This window comes from Azolla caroliniana, unplaced genomic scaffold (genome assembly GCF_043228905.1).
Source record: "Azolla caroliniana isolate FFs.n. ecotype wild unplaced genomic scaffold, voAzoCaro1.0.p SCAF_7, whole genome shotgun sequence".
Classification (NCBI taxonomy): Eukaryota; Viridiplantae; Streptophyta; class Polypodiopsida; order Salviniales; family Salviniaceae; genus Azolla; species Azolla caroliniana.
The window spans coordinates 8,870,204-8,886,721 of NW_028230442.1; the positions used below are offsets into that span (position 1 = coordinate 8,870,204).

The 16,518-nt window shown below is 43.0% G+C and overlaps 2 protein-coding genes across 2 annotated transcripts; one reads left to right on the top strand and one right to left on the bottom strand.

Moving 5' to 3' along the window:
• Positions 1 to 10,481: 10,481 nt before the first annotated feature.
• Positions 10,482 to 13,303, top strand: LOC147861870 (putative TPR repeat-containing protein At2g32450). Its single transcript, XM_087322671.1, has one exon. It carries the CDS (start codon positions 10,509 to 10,511, stop codon positions 13,128 to 13,130), a length of 2,622 nt encoding a protein of 873 aa, XP_087178797.1. The 5' UTR covers positions 10,482 to 10,508; the 3' UTR covers positions 13,131 to 13,303.
• Positions 13,304 to 13,951: 648 nt separating this feature from the next.
• On the bottom strand, positions 13,952 to 15,925 carry LOC147861871 (pentatricopeptide repeat-containing protein At3g09040, mitochondrial-like). The gene has a single exon (XM_087322469.1). It carries the CDS (start codon positions 15,923 to 15,925, stop codon positions 13,952 to 13,954), a length of 1,974 nt encoding a protein of 657 aa, XP_087178595.1.
• Positions 15,926 to 16,518: the final 593 nt, after the last annotated feature.

Genomic DNA, 16,518 nt, shown 5'->3' on the forward strand with positions numbered 1-16,518 from the left:
TGCTCACTGAGCACGAAATATGTACAGAGGGTCATTATTTTCAAATAGAACTGAGTTGTCTGCTCTCTCTCTTTGTCTCTCCCTCTCCATCTCCATCTCTGCGTTTTCTGTGTTTTTTACCAAACTGTCATTCTCCGAACTGTGTAGTCTGTGCTTTGCATACGTTTCCGCACACGTATTCTTTTACATGGTATCAGAGCGTGAGGTTTGAAGTCCTCTGCAACCGACAGAAAAGCTTGCGACAGAGACATAGTTGAGTTGTTATTCTTGGCTTTCGGAAAAGATAAGACAGCAACATGGACAAAGGAATGGGAAGCTGACTGCCGACTGAGAAGCTCGATAGGAGCAACTATGCATCTTGGTCGTACATGATGCACCAGTACTTGCTTGGTCATGGCTACTAGAGTTATGTCGAAGGAGATAATGATACAGCACCCGAATCGACACACAGGGATTTTTCGTCTTGGGAACAAGCGGCAAGCAGAGTTCTCTACCGCTTTGCGTCCTGTGTGAGTGACCAGCTATTGAGCTATATTCAGGATGCCCAGACACCAAAGGACGCATGGGAGAATCTCAAGAAGATTTTCGCTGCTAGCACCACAGCCAAGAAGCTTCAACTCAGGTAGGAGTTGAGCAATATTCGACAACGAGATATGTCGGTAGCTTATTACACCTCCCAGATCAAAGAAATCTGCGACTCTCTCTCCTCCTTCAAAGTGAACGTCGAGGAAGATGAAATTGTGCAAGTTTGTCTTGGTGGGTTAGCGTCAAAGTTCGGAGCGTTCCGAACGGCGGTCTGTACGAGGGAGAATATGCCTACGTTCTTCGAGCTTTAGTCAATGTTGCTCGTGGAGGAAAATCACGTGGGTGCGTCGACAAGTACGATCGCCAATGGCAAGATGTTGTACACAAAGGGAGATAGGCCCCGTGGTCTTGGCGGACGAGGCAGATCGGCGCGTAATGGAGGCTGCCAAAAAGAGCTGAATGGACGGCATAATCAAAATGTCGGGAACAATTCCAAACCCTCCGGAAGCAGGGGGAGTCATGGCGAAGCCGGAAGCCGGCAAGATAAGGCCACGACAGAATGTTGGTACTGTGGCAAGAAAGGCCACAAGTAGAGCGAGTGCTGGAAAAAGAAAGCCGATTCGTACAAAGCTGGATCAAGCGGAAGAGACTCAGGAAGGCGTCAAAAGTCGCACTATGGTGAGGACTCCGAATGAGCAAAAAATGGATCAGGCCTTGCCTTTGTAATGAAGCACAAGGCCAATTCAATGGTCGTGAACACCTCGAAATCGAGCGAGGTGTGGTATGTCGATTCCGGAGTGTCAAATCATATGACGAGTCATGAGGAATGGTTCTCGTACTTGGAGAAGCTGGAAAAGCAAGGAGTGGTCGAAACCGGAGACGAGACTCAGCATACCATCGAACATGTCGGTGAAGTTCCCCTCAGCCATGTTGGGTAGAAAGGGAAACTCTTGAACGTGCCACACGTCCCAACAATAACCAAGAACCTTGTGTCGATCGGACAGATCGTCGACCAAGGTATGCAAGTTCGATTCACACATCTTGGTTGCTTCATACAAGAGGAGGGCAAAGTAATCGCGCAAGGGCGCCGTGAAGGGAGGATGTTTATCCTCGAAACCAACAATGTGGGCCCCACTATGTTTGCGAAAGGGCAGAAGGTCGAGTCAGACATCAACCTGTGGCATAAGCGGTTCGGCTATATTAACTTCTCATGGCTTTGTGAAATGCAGACAAAGAACATTGTGTTCGTCTTGCCGAAATTTAGAGGCCGGAATGGCCAAGTCTGCGAAGCCTACTAGATGGGAAAACAACACCGACTTCCATTCCCCAACGAGCGTAATCGTAGTCGAAATCCGCTGGATTTGATCCATTCGGATGTGTGGGGTCCGGCACAGAACGTGAGTCTCAGTGGAAGCCATTACTTTGTAACCTTCATCGACAACTTCACTTGGCACACGTGGGTATGCACGATCGCGAAGAAGAGCGAAGTCTTCGCATGTTTCCTAAAGGTGAAGAGCCTTGCGGAAAGGGGAATAGGGTGTAAGATCAAATGCCTACGGTTTGATGGCGGGAAGGAGTACTTCTCCGACCAGTTCACAAGTTATCTACAGAAGGAGGGAATTCGACGCGAATTCTCGTGTAGATACACACCGCAGCAGAACAGCGTGGCCGAGCAAAAGAATCAGACAATCGTATAAGCGGCCAAGGCAATGCTTGAAGAGAAGCATATGCTGAAATTCTATTGGCTAAAGCCGTGAGGACAGATATCTACCTGCAGAATCGGACTTCTGCTAATGGAGGAGTGTCGCCACATGAATTGTATTTCGAGAAGAAGCCGAACTTGGCACACTTGAGGATTTTCGGTAGCATTGCATATGTGCATGTGCCGAAGGAAAAGAAGAGGAAGTTGGATGCCAAAGCCAAAAAGTGCATCTTAGTCAGCTATCCAGACGAGTAGAAGGGGTATAAGTGTTATCACCCCCGAACAAAGGAAGTGCGTGTAAGTCGAGATGTCGTGTTCGACGAGTCCACTTTGTGGTACTTGCCTTCCCCTCCAGTACCTCATGACTCCATTCCTAATTCTTAAGAAGAAGTCAGCGAGGTTGAGATGCCTCCGCATGATGAGGACATCGAAGCTCTGAGAGAGAGTCCGATCTCATTTCGGCTGAGTGGGCCAAATGAGGGGCTGGACCGAAATGGCCAACCAAATGAAGAGACGGCGAGTAATGAAGACTCAGTCGTGATGTCCCCGCATAAAGAACCGAGGAGACAGTTTACCCACTAGGAGAAAGGGAAGAAAAATATGTCAGAGTACGATTTTGACAATGGCCGAGTCAGATCAGAGTGAGCCTGACTACGGGAAAACTTAAAAGGAACCTCCACGGAAGAGGTTGACATTAGCCGAAAAAGTTGTGAAATCAGGTAATCACGAATTACACCGATCTACCCGCGAAGAACCCCATTGTCGTGATGTTCTGTGTCCAATGGGAGAAATTGTGAAATAGTGTGGCTCCACACACATTATACACATGATTATAAATATGAAATTTAGCGTAGGGTCTGATGACATTCAAGTGCATATAGAAGGGTGCAAGCAAGATTTAAACCTTGCACTTCTAAGATAGGAAGCAATTATCTTACCACTAAAGCTACTACTAAGTGCTTTAGATTTTGTATATTTCCTTCTCATATTTAGTATTCCATAGGAAACAAACATACAAAACCGTGTACACAAAACCATGGTTTTAGCCTATGGTTTTGTGCATGCCACAAGGAAAACCGTGTGCCCGAAAACCATGGATTCAAGCCCATGGTTTTGTGCATGTTAGAAGGATAGATAAACCTATAAAAACCCTCGTAAGGCTTGTGTAATGGGAGGGGATCAATCAATGGATGAATCAAACAATCTATGAATCAATCTATGTATCAAATCGAAAATTAATAATAAGAAACCTTAGTTATCTTATTGGTGATGTGTATCTATCTATCTATCTATCTTAAAAACTTCCTCAATTTTCTCTCTCTCTCTCACTCTAACCACATTAGTGCGTCACTTCAGCCGCCCATCATCCATAACCACGAGCAGATAGAGGCTCGGTGCTTGTCCATGCTTGTGACGCACACATTTCGACATTTGGCACGTGTGTCACACGCCATGCAACACCGTAAAGAGATACGGGTATAATGAGTACATGGCGCACCATTACGCGTACATGACACGAGTGGCGGAAGTGCATGAGCCAGAGAGCTACGCAGAAGCGGCAGAAGACGCAAACTGGCGTGCCGCGATGGAGGAAGAGATGCGCACTTTGACTGATAATGAGACTTGGGACCTAGTTGACGCACCGAAGGGTGTAAAGTTGATTGGATGTAGGTGGGTGTATAAAGTGAAATACAATACCGACGGCTCAGTCAATCGATACAAGGCTCGTTTAGTTGCGAAAGGCTACACGTAGAAGCACGGCGTAGATTACGACGAGACCTTCGCGCCAGTTGCAAAGATGACTACCGTGCGTGTTCTACTAGCCGTAGCTGCGGCAAAGGGGTGGCACTTACATCAGATGGATGTAAAGAACACGTTCCTACAAGGTGATCTTGAGGAACAGGTGTACATGGTACAGCCCCCCGGATTTCTATCCGAACGAAACACTTCGACAATTTGCCGACTGAAGAAGTCACTCTACGGTCTTAAGCAAGCCCTGCGAGCCTGGAACGCGAAGATTACGCAACATTTGCATAGGATGGGGTTTACGACGTCGAAATTGGACTCTTCACTATTTGTTCGGCAAGGTGAATATGGACCGGTTAGCCTTCTACTGTATGTTGATGATTTAGTCATCGCTGGTGCCGACCTGGACAAAATCTGCCATGTAAAGTCTCAGCTTGCGGCATCATTCGAAATGAAGGATCTTGGAGACCTTCATTACTTCCTTGGGATCGAAGTGATCCACGCCCCTGAAGGCATATTGATCAGCTAGCATCATTACACGCTGAATATGCTCTTCAAGTTCGAGATGGCCAACTATAAGCCCATCTTGACCCCTCTGGATAGAAATGCAAAGCCGAGATTCGGGGAAGGCATGCGACCCGACACGGTTTCGACAGATTGTCGGAAGCCTGATATGTTTGACGATCTCCAGGCCGGACCTCAACTACCCGGTCAGACTGATCAGTTAGTTTATGTCGCAGCCTACGGCCGAACTTTTTCAGTGCGCACAAAGGATATTGCGATATGTCAACGGCACGAAAGACATGGCGTTGCTGTATCGGATAGGCGTAGTCGAACAGATGGTTGGCTACACGCATGTCGATTGGGCCGGAAACGCCTGTGATCGTAGATCCACATCCGGATATGCCTTCTCATTAGGAAGTGTGGCGATCGCATGGAGCAGTAAGAAGAAGCCGACAGTAGCACTGTCGAGCACGGAGGCCAAATATCGAGGGGCGACTGTCGCTATGTGCAAAGTCATTTGGCTAAAACAACTGTTACGGGATCTGCATGTGGAGGTGTCCGATCCGACGAAGATCTATTGCGACAACCTTAGCAGTATCCACCTTGCGAAAAACCCTGTATTCCACGCCCGGACCAAGCACATTGAGGTGCATGAGCATTTTGTCCGTGAACGGGTCCTTTCAGGTGAAATCGAACTAGCGTATGTTCCGACGAATCGACAAGTTGTTGACATTTTCACCAAGCCTCTTGGTCTCGACAAGTTGCGGCATTTCTCAGGTGAGCTTGGGTTGCGTCACCTCAACATGCCGAACTTGAGGGGGAAACAAGAACAAGAGAGTGAAAGGAGCAAAGGTGATCATCGCGGCGGAAGAGATCGTGATGCGGAGTCAGATGAAGAATTCGATTTCGGGCCGGTTGAAGAAGCTGATGAAGAGAGCAAGGGTCGTAATCGTAGGGAAGAGCCGAGGACAGCCGAATCAAGGGGAGGTAAGGCCAAGACCAAGATGTGGTCTAACATTGTCAAAGGCCTAAAGACTGAAGATGAATTGGAGACAGCCAATTCGGATGTAAGTGGAATTGAATCGAAAGAGACCAATTCAATAGAAATGTTTGATTCGGATATTATGAATCGATTGAGGGCCAAGCAGAGGAAAGGGCAGTGGAAGAGGCGCCAACACCACAACAGCAAGGGAGCTGAGAAGGGCCAAATGAGTAGACTAGCCGACCATAAGGGTCGAGGAGCGCGGAATCGAACAGGTCGAGGTACGCGAGCAAGTCGTGAAGCCAGGAAAAGCCGGAATGAAGATCCAGAGGAGCATGTGGAACTCCGAGTTGAGCTTGAGGGGGAGTGTTGAGTGACAAGCTCAACATTGGGTGTGTAACACGGTGTGTAACCCAGTGTGTAGACTGGGTGTGTAAAACAGTACGCATAATATGGTCGTATCGGTGCGTAAACCGAAAGGCCGTTAGTATGGTATTCCTCATAAGGAATAATTTTGGGAGTTAGTGTAGTAGGCTCATTTATGAGCAGTCAAGTACTGTCAGTACTTGTGTCAGCCCGATAGTCAGGGCTTGTATAAAAGGTGCTCATTGAGCACGAAATATGTACATAGGGTCATTATTTTGAAATAGAACTGAGTTGTCTGATCTATCTCTCTGTCTCTCCCTCTCCATCTCCATCTCTGCGTTTTCTATGTTTTTTACCAAACTGTCATTCTCTGAACTGTGTACTCTGTGTTTCACATACGCTTCCGCACATGTATTCTTTTACATTCCTCATCTCATCGTTCCCGAGTTTCTAGCCTCATTATGTTGTGTTCCACGTTCATAACCTTATCGGTTGTAGCCTTATCATCTATGCTTTGTCGTAGTCTAGCGTTGGTGTGTCCGTGACACTTGCTCGCTCAATAGCCTTGATGCGAAAAACTGATAATGAATCATACTCAATGCATATCCAACGTAGATATTAGAGTATGTAAGGTTGTCTTAATATGCCAATTAACCCACCATAAGTTCTTAGTGCTATATGAGAGTAACTCCCAATAGCAATATTATATCGTAATTTCTCTTTTCAATTTAATCTTGATTTTAAATATTTGTGCTATTTTAACTGCCCTTTGTGAAAATGGAAAGGCGAAAGGGCTAGCTGGGATTTTAAGAATTCAATTGGGAATTTCATGTAAAATAGTCGGCATTGGCAATGCATGATTTATCCCATTTCTAATGTGTAACATTAATGTCTTTAACTTGCCATTTGAGATCCAAGAACTTCACGTGACAAGTTTTGGTAGACAACTATCCAAGTCAAGTGCAAGATAGGTCCGGAGGACCATCACGTGAGCTCATTAGTAAACATAATTTTTTATGTATTTGAATGCATGGATAAAATCTAATGGATACATGATAAACACAAACTTACATGATCACATTGTTGACATACATATGATCACATAGTTTAATGCATGGATACAAACAAATGAGTGTATATGATGGCCTCAAAGGCGGCTCCGATGGAGTTGAAAGACAATGAATAGCCTTCATCCAACAATGGTCGTCCTCTCCCTTTCTTGAGTCAGTGGGCATCCACATAAGATGGAACTATCACGTCCCTACAAGGATTTGTACATAATAATCTCATTTGTAAAATTTTATAACTAATGGAAGGAGTTTTTTTGGGGGGAAAAAAAAACAAATGAGTGTATATGATAAATACAATTTTACATAGTTACATAATACTTACATTCAGAAAGGCTCGAAAGAATGAGCTTTATGACAACCCTACCATGTTCGTACATTTATATTCAAGAATGTGTTAGATCAAAAGTCTCTTGTATGATGTATATAGGCAATGCTTTCACATTGTGCTTAAGCGTGTAACATCTCGTTCTTAGTCATCAATACAATGTAACAAAATCATGTCATGAAGCTTATATATACACATGTATGGAAGATATACAACCCCATGTGGAATTTTGTTTATTGATCATAAATGTATTTGAAATCCAATCTTCAAAAATTAACTACGGCACTTTATTGGTTGCATGCCGTACAAAATCTTATGTGAGTGAAATCTACAATAAAGTATAATGATGCAATAGGTTTTATATGGTTTCTAGCTAGGATTTTTCCTTTTTTATACAAAATGTTGGAAAATGTAGGTCCTCACAAGTTACTATCAACTAGCATGCATGTTATAAGTTCGTAATTGATGCCCCATTGCTTAGCTAGGTTTTGGCCAATGTTTGTACTATTTTGCGTGAAACCCAATTTTTAGTGTGATTAAGGAAATGCTAGGGGGAAACTTTGTTGATTCACTTTCCAAGACATGACATAATGGAAGTTTGTTCTTTGCCTAGGACAAGTTGGACAATCTAAGATCCCTTGGGCTTGATGCCTTACATATTTGCATTTAAGGCGTAAGTCTTGACAAAAAATTGAAATACTTAAATATAAGTTATTAAGGGGCACATCTCTCGCAATGGAGTGTGGTATGTGCACACATGTCGAGTACACACATGAAGACCATGTCCATGTGTTAATGATGGCTCTAGTAGTTCCCGAGTGTGCATAAACATTAAATTTCAAGGTACAATATCTCGATGTCATCGCCAAACATCTAAAGAGGTTGGCTCTTCCATGTCCAATATTGCCAATCCCAAGATAAAATGTGTCCAATGGCATATGGGGCCCCAATACAAACATATATGAAATATTCTGGACTCAAGATCGTGTAATTGGCAATGGCATGTGCATAGTACAGACATATCAAGTAGTAGGTTCCACTTGTTTCCCAATTTGAGAACACATTTAGTTTCAAATTTTACCTTCTGAACGTTATCACCAAATGTGTACATTAAGAAAAAAGTTCACCCTCCCATGCCCACCTGTGTTTACTTCCGTACCCCAATAGGTTGGGATGCATATTGAAGCGCCCACCATTTGAAAAAAAGGGTAATTTTCCCATATTTGAAACCTTGTATAAAATAGAGGAAAAACCTTGTGCCATTAATTTGCGCTAAAGACATGCATGCCCATGTAGGTATCTAACGTCACGAAAACTTAATGGATAGTCATTGTTCGTTAGAATGCCCATTAAATATGGACATAAGATAATTTGGTAAATTACATAAAGCCAACAATTAGAGAGTAGAATTTGTTTCTCGTAAACATGTCCACAAGATAGAGGTAACCCAGGTAGATAACCATGCGAATACTTTTGTTAAGCGCAAAAATCTAGCAAAATGAGGTCCACAATGCCTATAGCTTTTAAGGTGGATCCACATTTACACAATTTCATTCACATCTCCCAACAACAATGTTTAAGTAATATGAGTTTTTGAAGTCATTTCACTCACATTTCCCCACAAAAGTTCAATACTTTGAGCTTTTCTTTGTGAGACCCTCCTCACCTTTCCTCTTGTTTTCCACGTACTATCCAAGTTTCCACAAGCGACATACCACATGTTTCCCCGTTCCATTCCACATCCCAAGCTTTTGCTAGAAGAGGCCTTCAACATGCCTCTTTGTCTCTCTCTCTCTCTCTCTCTCTCTCTTTCTCTTTGAGAGTCGCACTCAGAGTGTGTGCATTCTCGATTGCGACATTCATTAGTAAAGTTCTTGAACTTCGAGAATCTCTGCTCACTTTCACATATACATATTATATATTCTTCATCAAATGGGTCATATTCGACCTTCAAATATGGCAATAAAATCTTTCTCCCTCTCTGTCTTCTCTCATATTTCCCTACAAACTTGAACATTCTAGGTTTATTGGCCATGGGAAGCCACATACATTTTCTATTATGTTCCCATGTTTTGTTCAAATTGCTACACTTAACATCCTTCCCCTCTTTATCTTTTGAGATGTTCGGCACTAAGACTTTCAATAGTTAGGTGTGTACGAAGCCTACAATGAATGCCCATAGGAGTACCGAGGTTCTCTTTGCGCGAACGGGCTCTTCAGCTTTCCCTACAAATCGTCCACACACGATCGAACAGAAAGCGTTTCTATGCATGCGGAGGAAGAAGCGCTTCCGAGCAAAGGAGACAACATCGTCGTCGTCGTGACATAAATTCATGTTCGACGGAAATCAAAACTAATAGAGAGCAAGAGCACGAGAGGGGGGGAATGTATACATACATACATACATACATACATACATACATACATACATACATATATATATATATATATGTATGTATGTATGTATGTATATCATCAGGCATGTGTATACATATGTATACATATGAATGTATGTGATGGTGATGGTGATGATGGTGACGTGAGGGATGAGGAGGATACACACTATATGTAATGGGAAACTACTGTATACACAACAAATACATATACATTATACATATACATATACATATATACATATACATATACATATTCCTATACCTATAGGCTATACCTATACCTATACATATACGTATACATATACATATACATATACGTATACGTATACGTATACATATACTGTTATACGTATAATACTGGTATACATATACTCTGATAGATAGCTTTTGGTCTGTCTGTCTGTCTCTGATAGCCGTTACAGGAGAGCAGAGCGGAGGAGCAGAGGAGCCACAATTTCCTCTCCGCTTTGCTTTTCTTTGTTTGCTTTACCTTCTTCCTACTCCATCGCCCACATCAGGAAAGCTCCATTTACTGTTCTCTCTCTCTCTCTCTCTCTCTCTCTCTCTCTCAGAGAGTCAGTATTATTAATTTGGTCTTCTCTGTCTTCTAGAAAGAAGTCTTTCTGCTGCTGCTGCTGCTGCTATTTTCTCCTATTCAAATCAAATCAAATCAAAATCTCTTCTATCTATCTATTCTTCATTCTCGTCTGTTCTATTTCCATTCCATTCCATTCTCTATTCATTCTCTATTCTATTCTGTTCTCCATCCATCCATCGCCCCCCACTTACCAAAAAGTTCCATCTCTTTCTCCTGTCATCTTTCTGTTTTCAGAGCTCTCTCTCTCTCTCTCTCTCTCTCTCTCTCTCTCTCTCTCTCTCTCTCTCTCTGTCTATGGCGCCAAGCCTGAGAGAGCAGAAAGTGGCACAGATCTTCCACAAATTCGACAAGAACAGAGATGGGCGATTGAACCGAGACGAAATGTCTTCTTTGGTTATCGCTGTGAACCCCAGAGTTCAGTTCAGCGATGATCAGATTGTCGCTATTCTCGACGAAGTATTCAGAACCTACGGAGAATACATTGACCCTTACAAAGGTCTGAGTTTAGAAGGTCTTCTTCAGACCTATGATGATGGAGCTGGCGATGTCGATCGAGATTTTGATGCTCTGAATCTAGCTATGACGAAGAATCAGAAGAAAGAAGAAGAACCTGAAGGAGAAGGAACAGATAAAGATGACGCGGAAGAAGACAAGTCCGATGCTGTCTCTTCCTCTGGAGATGACAGGAACCCTAACCTTAAATGTGTTCCTAACCCTAATCTTCCCGTCAGAAGGAAGAGAAGTGTTGGATCATGGGCTGGATCGCCCAAGAATGGTATTGCTTATGATGATACGTGGCGGTTAGTTGAAGATCTTGAGATGCTCATCAGAAGGTTGGAGATGAAAATGGAAGCAAAATTAAACAGAAAGCTCAAGAAGCTTCCATATCTCTCCTCTTTTGGTCTCTCCAGAAGAGACCTGGTGAGTTTCTCTGATAGAAAACCTTCGTCAGAGATGGGCTTTTCTGAGAAGAAGTCCCCTTCTGAGATGGTTTCCTCAGAGAAGAAATCGTCATTGTCGCCACCATCAACTGTCGAGGTTTTGATGAATAGAAGAAGGCCATGGGAGGAACTTGGAGTAGACTACACAAATTTTCTGAAAGGATTGGCTGCCATAAGAGAGAAAGCAAACTCCACAAGAACACAAGAAGAAGCTTTCGATGCTCACATGGCCATAGGAAGGTCCCTCTTTGATCACAGGCTATACAAGGAAGCACTACTGAGCTTCCAGAAAGCATCTGAACTGAAGCCAACAGATGTCCGCCCGCATTTCCAGTGTGGGAATGCATTATATTCTCTCTTCCGAATCTCCGAAGCTCGGGAATCTTACATGTTGGCTCTCGAGGCGGGCGAGATCGGTGCAGGTCAATGGAATAGTATCTTACCTCAAATTCATGTGAACTTAGGGATTGCTCTCGAAGGAGAAGGCATGTTGTTGAGCGCGAGCGAACACTACAAAGAGGCGGCGATACGAGAGCCCAAGCATTTCCGAGCTCTCAAGCATCTCGGGAGCGCCTTGTATGGTTGTGGGGAGTTTAAAGCTGCGAAGAAGGCCCTTAATGAAGCTATTTTCTTGAATCCCGAGTATTCGGATGCTCATTGTGATCTCGGATCGACATTACATGCATTAGGAGATCATGATGAAGCTATCAAAGAGTTTGAAAAGGCCATCGAGCTAAAGCACGATCATATCGAAGCCATATTTAACCTGGCTACTTTGTATAAGGACACTGGGAAGTTCCAGAGGGCAGCTGATACATATGGTAGAGTTTTGGCATTGGAAGGTAATCATTGGCGAGCTGAGCTCAATCGGGCTGTTTCTTTGCTAGGGGCCGGCCATGTCGAAGAGGCTAAGAAAGCATTCAAATTGGCGTATAAGATGACTAGGAGGTCAGAGCTATATGAAGCTATAGTTCATTTAAAGCAAATGGAGAGGAGGCCCAAGGGTCTTTCTGGTTTTCTTAGGAGAGGAGAAGAGAATGGCGGTATGGTCGGGGAGAGCTTCCGGGCGTCCGAAGAGAATTCAGTAACTATCAGCATCTCGAGGATTCGAAGAGCAAATGCGCAAACTACACCTTGCTTATGGCTTGCAAGAGCACTTGAGATTAGGAAACTTCAAAGGTCAACTAGATTGAACAAGCTCGATACTTTGAGTGTGAAGAAGGAGATTGTTCAGAGCAATCTTCCAGTATCATCTTCGGGTATTGGAACTGCCGAGAAATCCATACGAAAAGAGGCACTAGAGAAGGTGTTAAGGAAGTTACTTCATTTCCTCAGCCCCGAAGCTTTCCAAGGATCGATGAAATCGATTAATGAGAAGGTACTAACTCTCCTGGACACCTCTGAATCGGGAAGAGTTGATTTGGGAATGGTTTTCGCGATGCTTGCCCCACTATGTGGGGGTTCATTAGACAAGAGGAAACGCATCGCATTCGATGCTTTGGTGTGGAGGTCGTCAGAGAATCGAGGTGGAGAAATCTCTAGAGAAGATGCTCACCACTACATAAGAACCTTGAGGTTAGCTTACTTCCCAGCTCAAGAGCACAATGATTCAATGCAAGAAAGTGTGGAAGGAGGAGAAGATCGAGAGGCGAGTATCTCGTATCCCGAATTTATAGAGCTCTTTGATGATCTCGAATCAGGTTTTGGCGTTTTGAACATATTGGCAAGGCTAGAGGTACAGGACCGTGTCCGTCGTGGCCGACATTCTTGCTCCGTGTGTTTGTACCCTATCATGGGATCTCGTTTCAAAGAGGTTAGGGCTGGTTTTAGTCTCTGCTCCATTTGTTATAGTAGTGGTAAAGTGCCCCTAGCTTCGAAACAAGAAGAATATTGCTTTAAGGAGTATCATAGCGATGTAGAGTCTGTGAAAGGCCGGTTTAAATTCTTCCGAGCTCGATCATCGTCCGATTCGTAATTTTGAGCAAATGGAAAGGAAAAGAAACCCCCAAGGTTTGTAAGTAAGTAAAACAATGGTCTCAAAAGGGAAGACCAAATGTTGATTTATAGATAGCACTTTCCTCATGGAGATGGCAATTGAATTGGCAAATTTATTATTTATGCAAGTTGTAAAGTTCAACACTTTTTGTATATATATTACACGTGTTGATGGCCCCATTTCAAATGATTTCATGATAGATTGTAATTACTTGGGTTGCTGCACACTATTAAATCGACACGGCTATTTCATAATCATGTTAGAAGCGCGCTTTCACATCTTTTTATCTTCATCATAAATGTCTCTTTTGTGAAGAATCTCAATCGACTTATTGCCATAAAGTGCCAAGTTATAAAATGGAGAATATATTCTTGAAATAGTAATCAAAGGAAATTTCAATATCGTAATGCAATAAATCCAATGGAAATGATGCTTTGGGGATTGATTCAGATGCAGAAGTGCTACTTATAGTATGCATGAGTAATTAGCTTAGTTTGTGAACTATGAATAGTACACACTAAAAGTCAAAACGCAGTTGATCCTACAAGAAAATATGGCTATTACGAAAAACATTTAATTATTTTTTGGCTAAGCCTTGATCAGGCATCAAATCAATAAATCATGGTTCTCAATCAAAGGTTCCCTTTGGTGAGTACCCCCCACTAGGAATTACCAACGTGAATAAACTGCTTTCTTGCTTGCTCTTCCTACTTAAACCATAGCTACAAAACCAAAAATGTCACAATAAAACAAAGTTTTAATGTGTAACTGTAGTATTGGACAAATTTTGTTTTTTTCCATCAGCTGTAATACTGGGCATAAATATTTGACATCATAACATAAGTTGTTGCATCTTCAGGTTGCAAAGCCAAAGCTTTTTCGAACACTTGCTGAGCTAGGTGTAGGTTTGTGTGCCGACCACATGCCCCGAGCAATCCTAACCACAAGGACAAATCAGTACCAACAGGCATCCTTTTCAATACATTTTCTACCATTCCAAAATTGCCAGTTCGGCCTAGAAGATCTAGCAAAATAGCATAGTGCTTCATATTCGGGACTATGTTATAATCTCTAGCCATAGAGACAAAGCTCTGAAACCCTGCATCAAATAGACCACTATGATTGCATGCTGTGAGAGCTGACGCAAACATTACTGCATCAGGGCTAATTCCAAACAATACTAAACTACGAAACATTTTCCCTACTTCAAGGAAATTTCCATCTTCGGCATGACTGGCACAACAAGATGTCCATGCAACAATGTCTGGTGCATGAAGATGATCGAACAGGTAGTGTGCATCTAGCATACAAGCACACTTTCCATAGGCATGAATCAGTGTGGCCGAGATAGATGGAATTTGATCATAATTTGCTGAAGTGAGGATGAAATGAATCTCCTCACATATGTCTAAGTTACAAGTGTTGCAGCATGCCTTTAAAATGGACATTAGAGTGGCATCAGTGAGTATTACCCCCCGATGAAAAGCTTGTATGCGTTTATATAGATGTGATGCTTTATCTCCAAGACCACTCTCAGCATAGACAGAGAACATCACACTCCATGTGACTACATCTGGACATGCAACCCCAGCGAACACCTCCTCTGCTTCAACTATGGCTCTACATTTTCCATATACATTTATAAGAGTGTTTGCCATGATGTTATCAAAGGAAAAGCCTTTCCTATCAAAGTCAATTTTCAATGCCTTAGCAATCTCTAAAGATATCTCTTTACTCGATTGGCCATATAGTTGTTGCTTATCTACGAGGATGGAACAAGCTTGCAGGGTAGCTACAAATGTGAGCTCATCAGGATTTACACCCTCCCCTAGCATTTTCATGTAGTAGTGTAACCCTTTCTCTCCTTCATTTTGCTCAATGCATGCTGAAAGCATAGATGTCCATGATACCACATCTTGTCGGGTTGATGCAACAAGTAAACTCTCGGCTTCTTTAATTGCCCCACATTTACCATACATACTTACCAGGGCATTGCCAACAAAAACATCGTACAAAAGCCCTTTTCTCTTGGCATATGCATGCAATGCTTGTCCAATCTCCAAATCTCTGGCATTTAAGAACTCTCTATCCTTATCAGAAACTTTTTCCATAGGTTTGTCTATGTCGGCAATATGGCCACCCAAGGCTTGAAAGATGGACATAAGAGTGCGTGAGTCAGGCTCTTTGCTTTCCTCTAGCATTTGCCTATATAGTCTTAAAGCCTTCTCTCCTTGACAATGGTCAACAAATGCCAATAGTATAGCATTCCATGAGATTGTATCTCGACTTCGCATCGACACAAATACATCCTCAGCATCACTAACACGCCCACATTTACCGTACATAGTTATAAGAGAGTTTCCTACAAACACATCCGACAAGAACCCTTTTTCTCTAACGTCAGAATGAAGCTTCTTTCCTAGTTTGAGGTCCTGTATGGATCCACAAACCTTAAAAAGACTTACAAAAGTGTGAGAATCTGGATCTATACCCTCATCAAGCATAAGACCATACATTCGGAGGGCTTTATGGGCGTGTCCACAATCAACATAAGCCGCGATAATGGCCGTCCATGAGAAGACTGTACGACGCGCCAAAGAATGAGAGACATGGACAGCTTCTTCGACATCACCACATTTGGCGAGGGTTACAACAAGGTAATCTCCGAGGAGACCCGACAAATCCATGCCACTCTTGGTGGCAGTAATGTGATGATAGACTTGTTTTGCAGATAAAAGGTCCTTCTTTCTATTGCAGGTCTTGAGAAAGCACATGTAGGTAGAATTGGAGGGAGAGGTGTCAATAGTGGAGAGAAGAGAGAGAGCTTTCTGAATGTGCCCTCTCTCGCAGAGGGAACAGAGGAGGTGTTCATCATTGTCATCTCTGGTGCTAAAGACTTCTTCATAAGGTCTAGTAGAGCTTGATCTGGAATATATTCTTGTTCTTTGCCTCGCTTTCAGCAATGAGAATATATTTCTCATCTATCTGCTGCCATTTCCTCGTGTCAAAAACCTCACAATCAAGAAGAAGTCATGTAGGTAGGTTTCCTATCTCCTCGGAATCGGTAACGGTTCCGTTCGGTTTTGGCTTAACCGGTTTGGCCTTGTCCAAGCCAAACCAGTTAAGTTAACCGGTTTGGGAGTTTCCAACCTCCGGTTTAAGCCAAGCTTATTAAGCCTTAACCGGTTTGGCCCAAATTGGTTTGGTTCGGCTTGAGCCACCCCAAAGCGAGCTCAAACCAGTTAAGGAAGCCCAAGCCTAAACCGAACTGAACTAAACCGCTAAACCGTTAAAAATTAGTTTAATGGTTCTGTTCAAGCTTGAGCCGGGCCGTTGTCAATTCCTACAATAGTTATCTCCTCTTTGC

Bases quoted from the DNA above. Each gene is read 5' to 3' on its own strand.
- LOC147861871 (XM_087322469.1), bottom strand. From the start codon at position 15,925: ATGTGCTTTCTCAAGACCTGCAATAGAAAGAAGGACCTTTTATCTGCA.
- LOC147861870 (XM_087322671.1), top strand. From the start codon at position 10,509: ATGGCGCCAAGCCTGAGAGAGCAGAAAGTGGCACAGATCTTCCACAAA.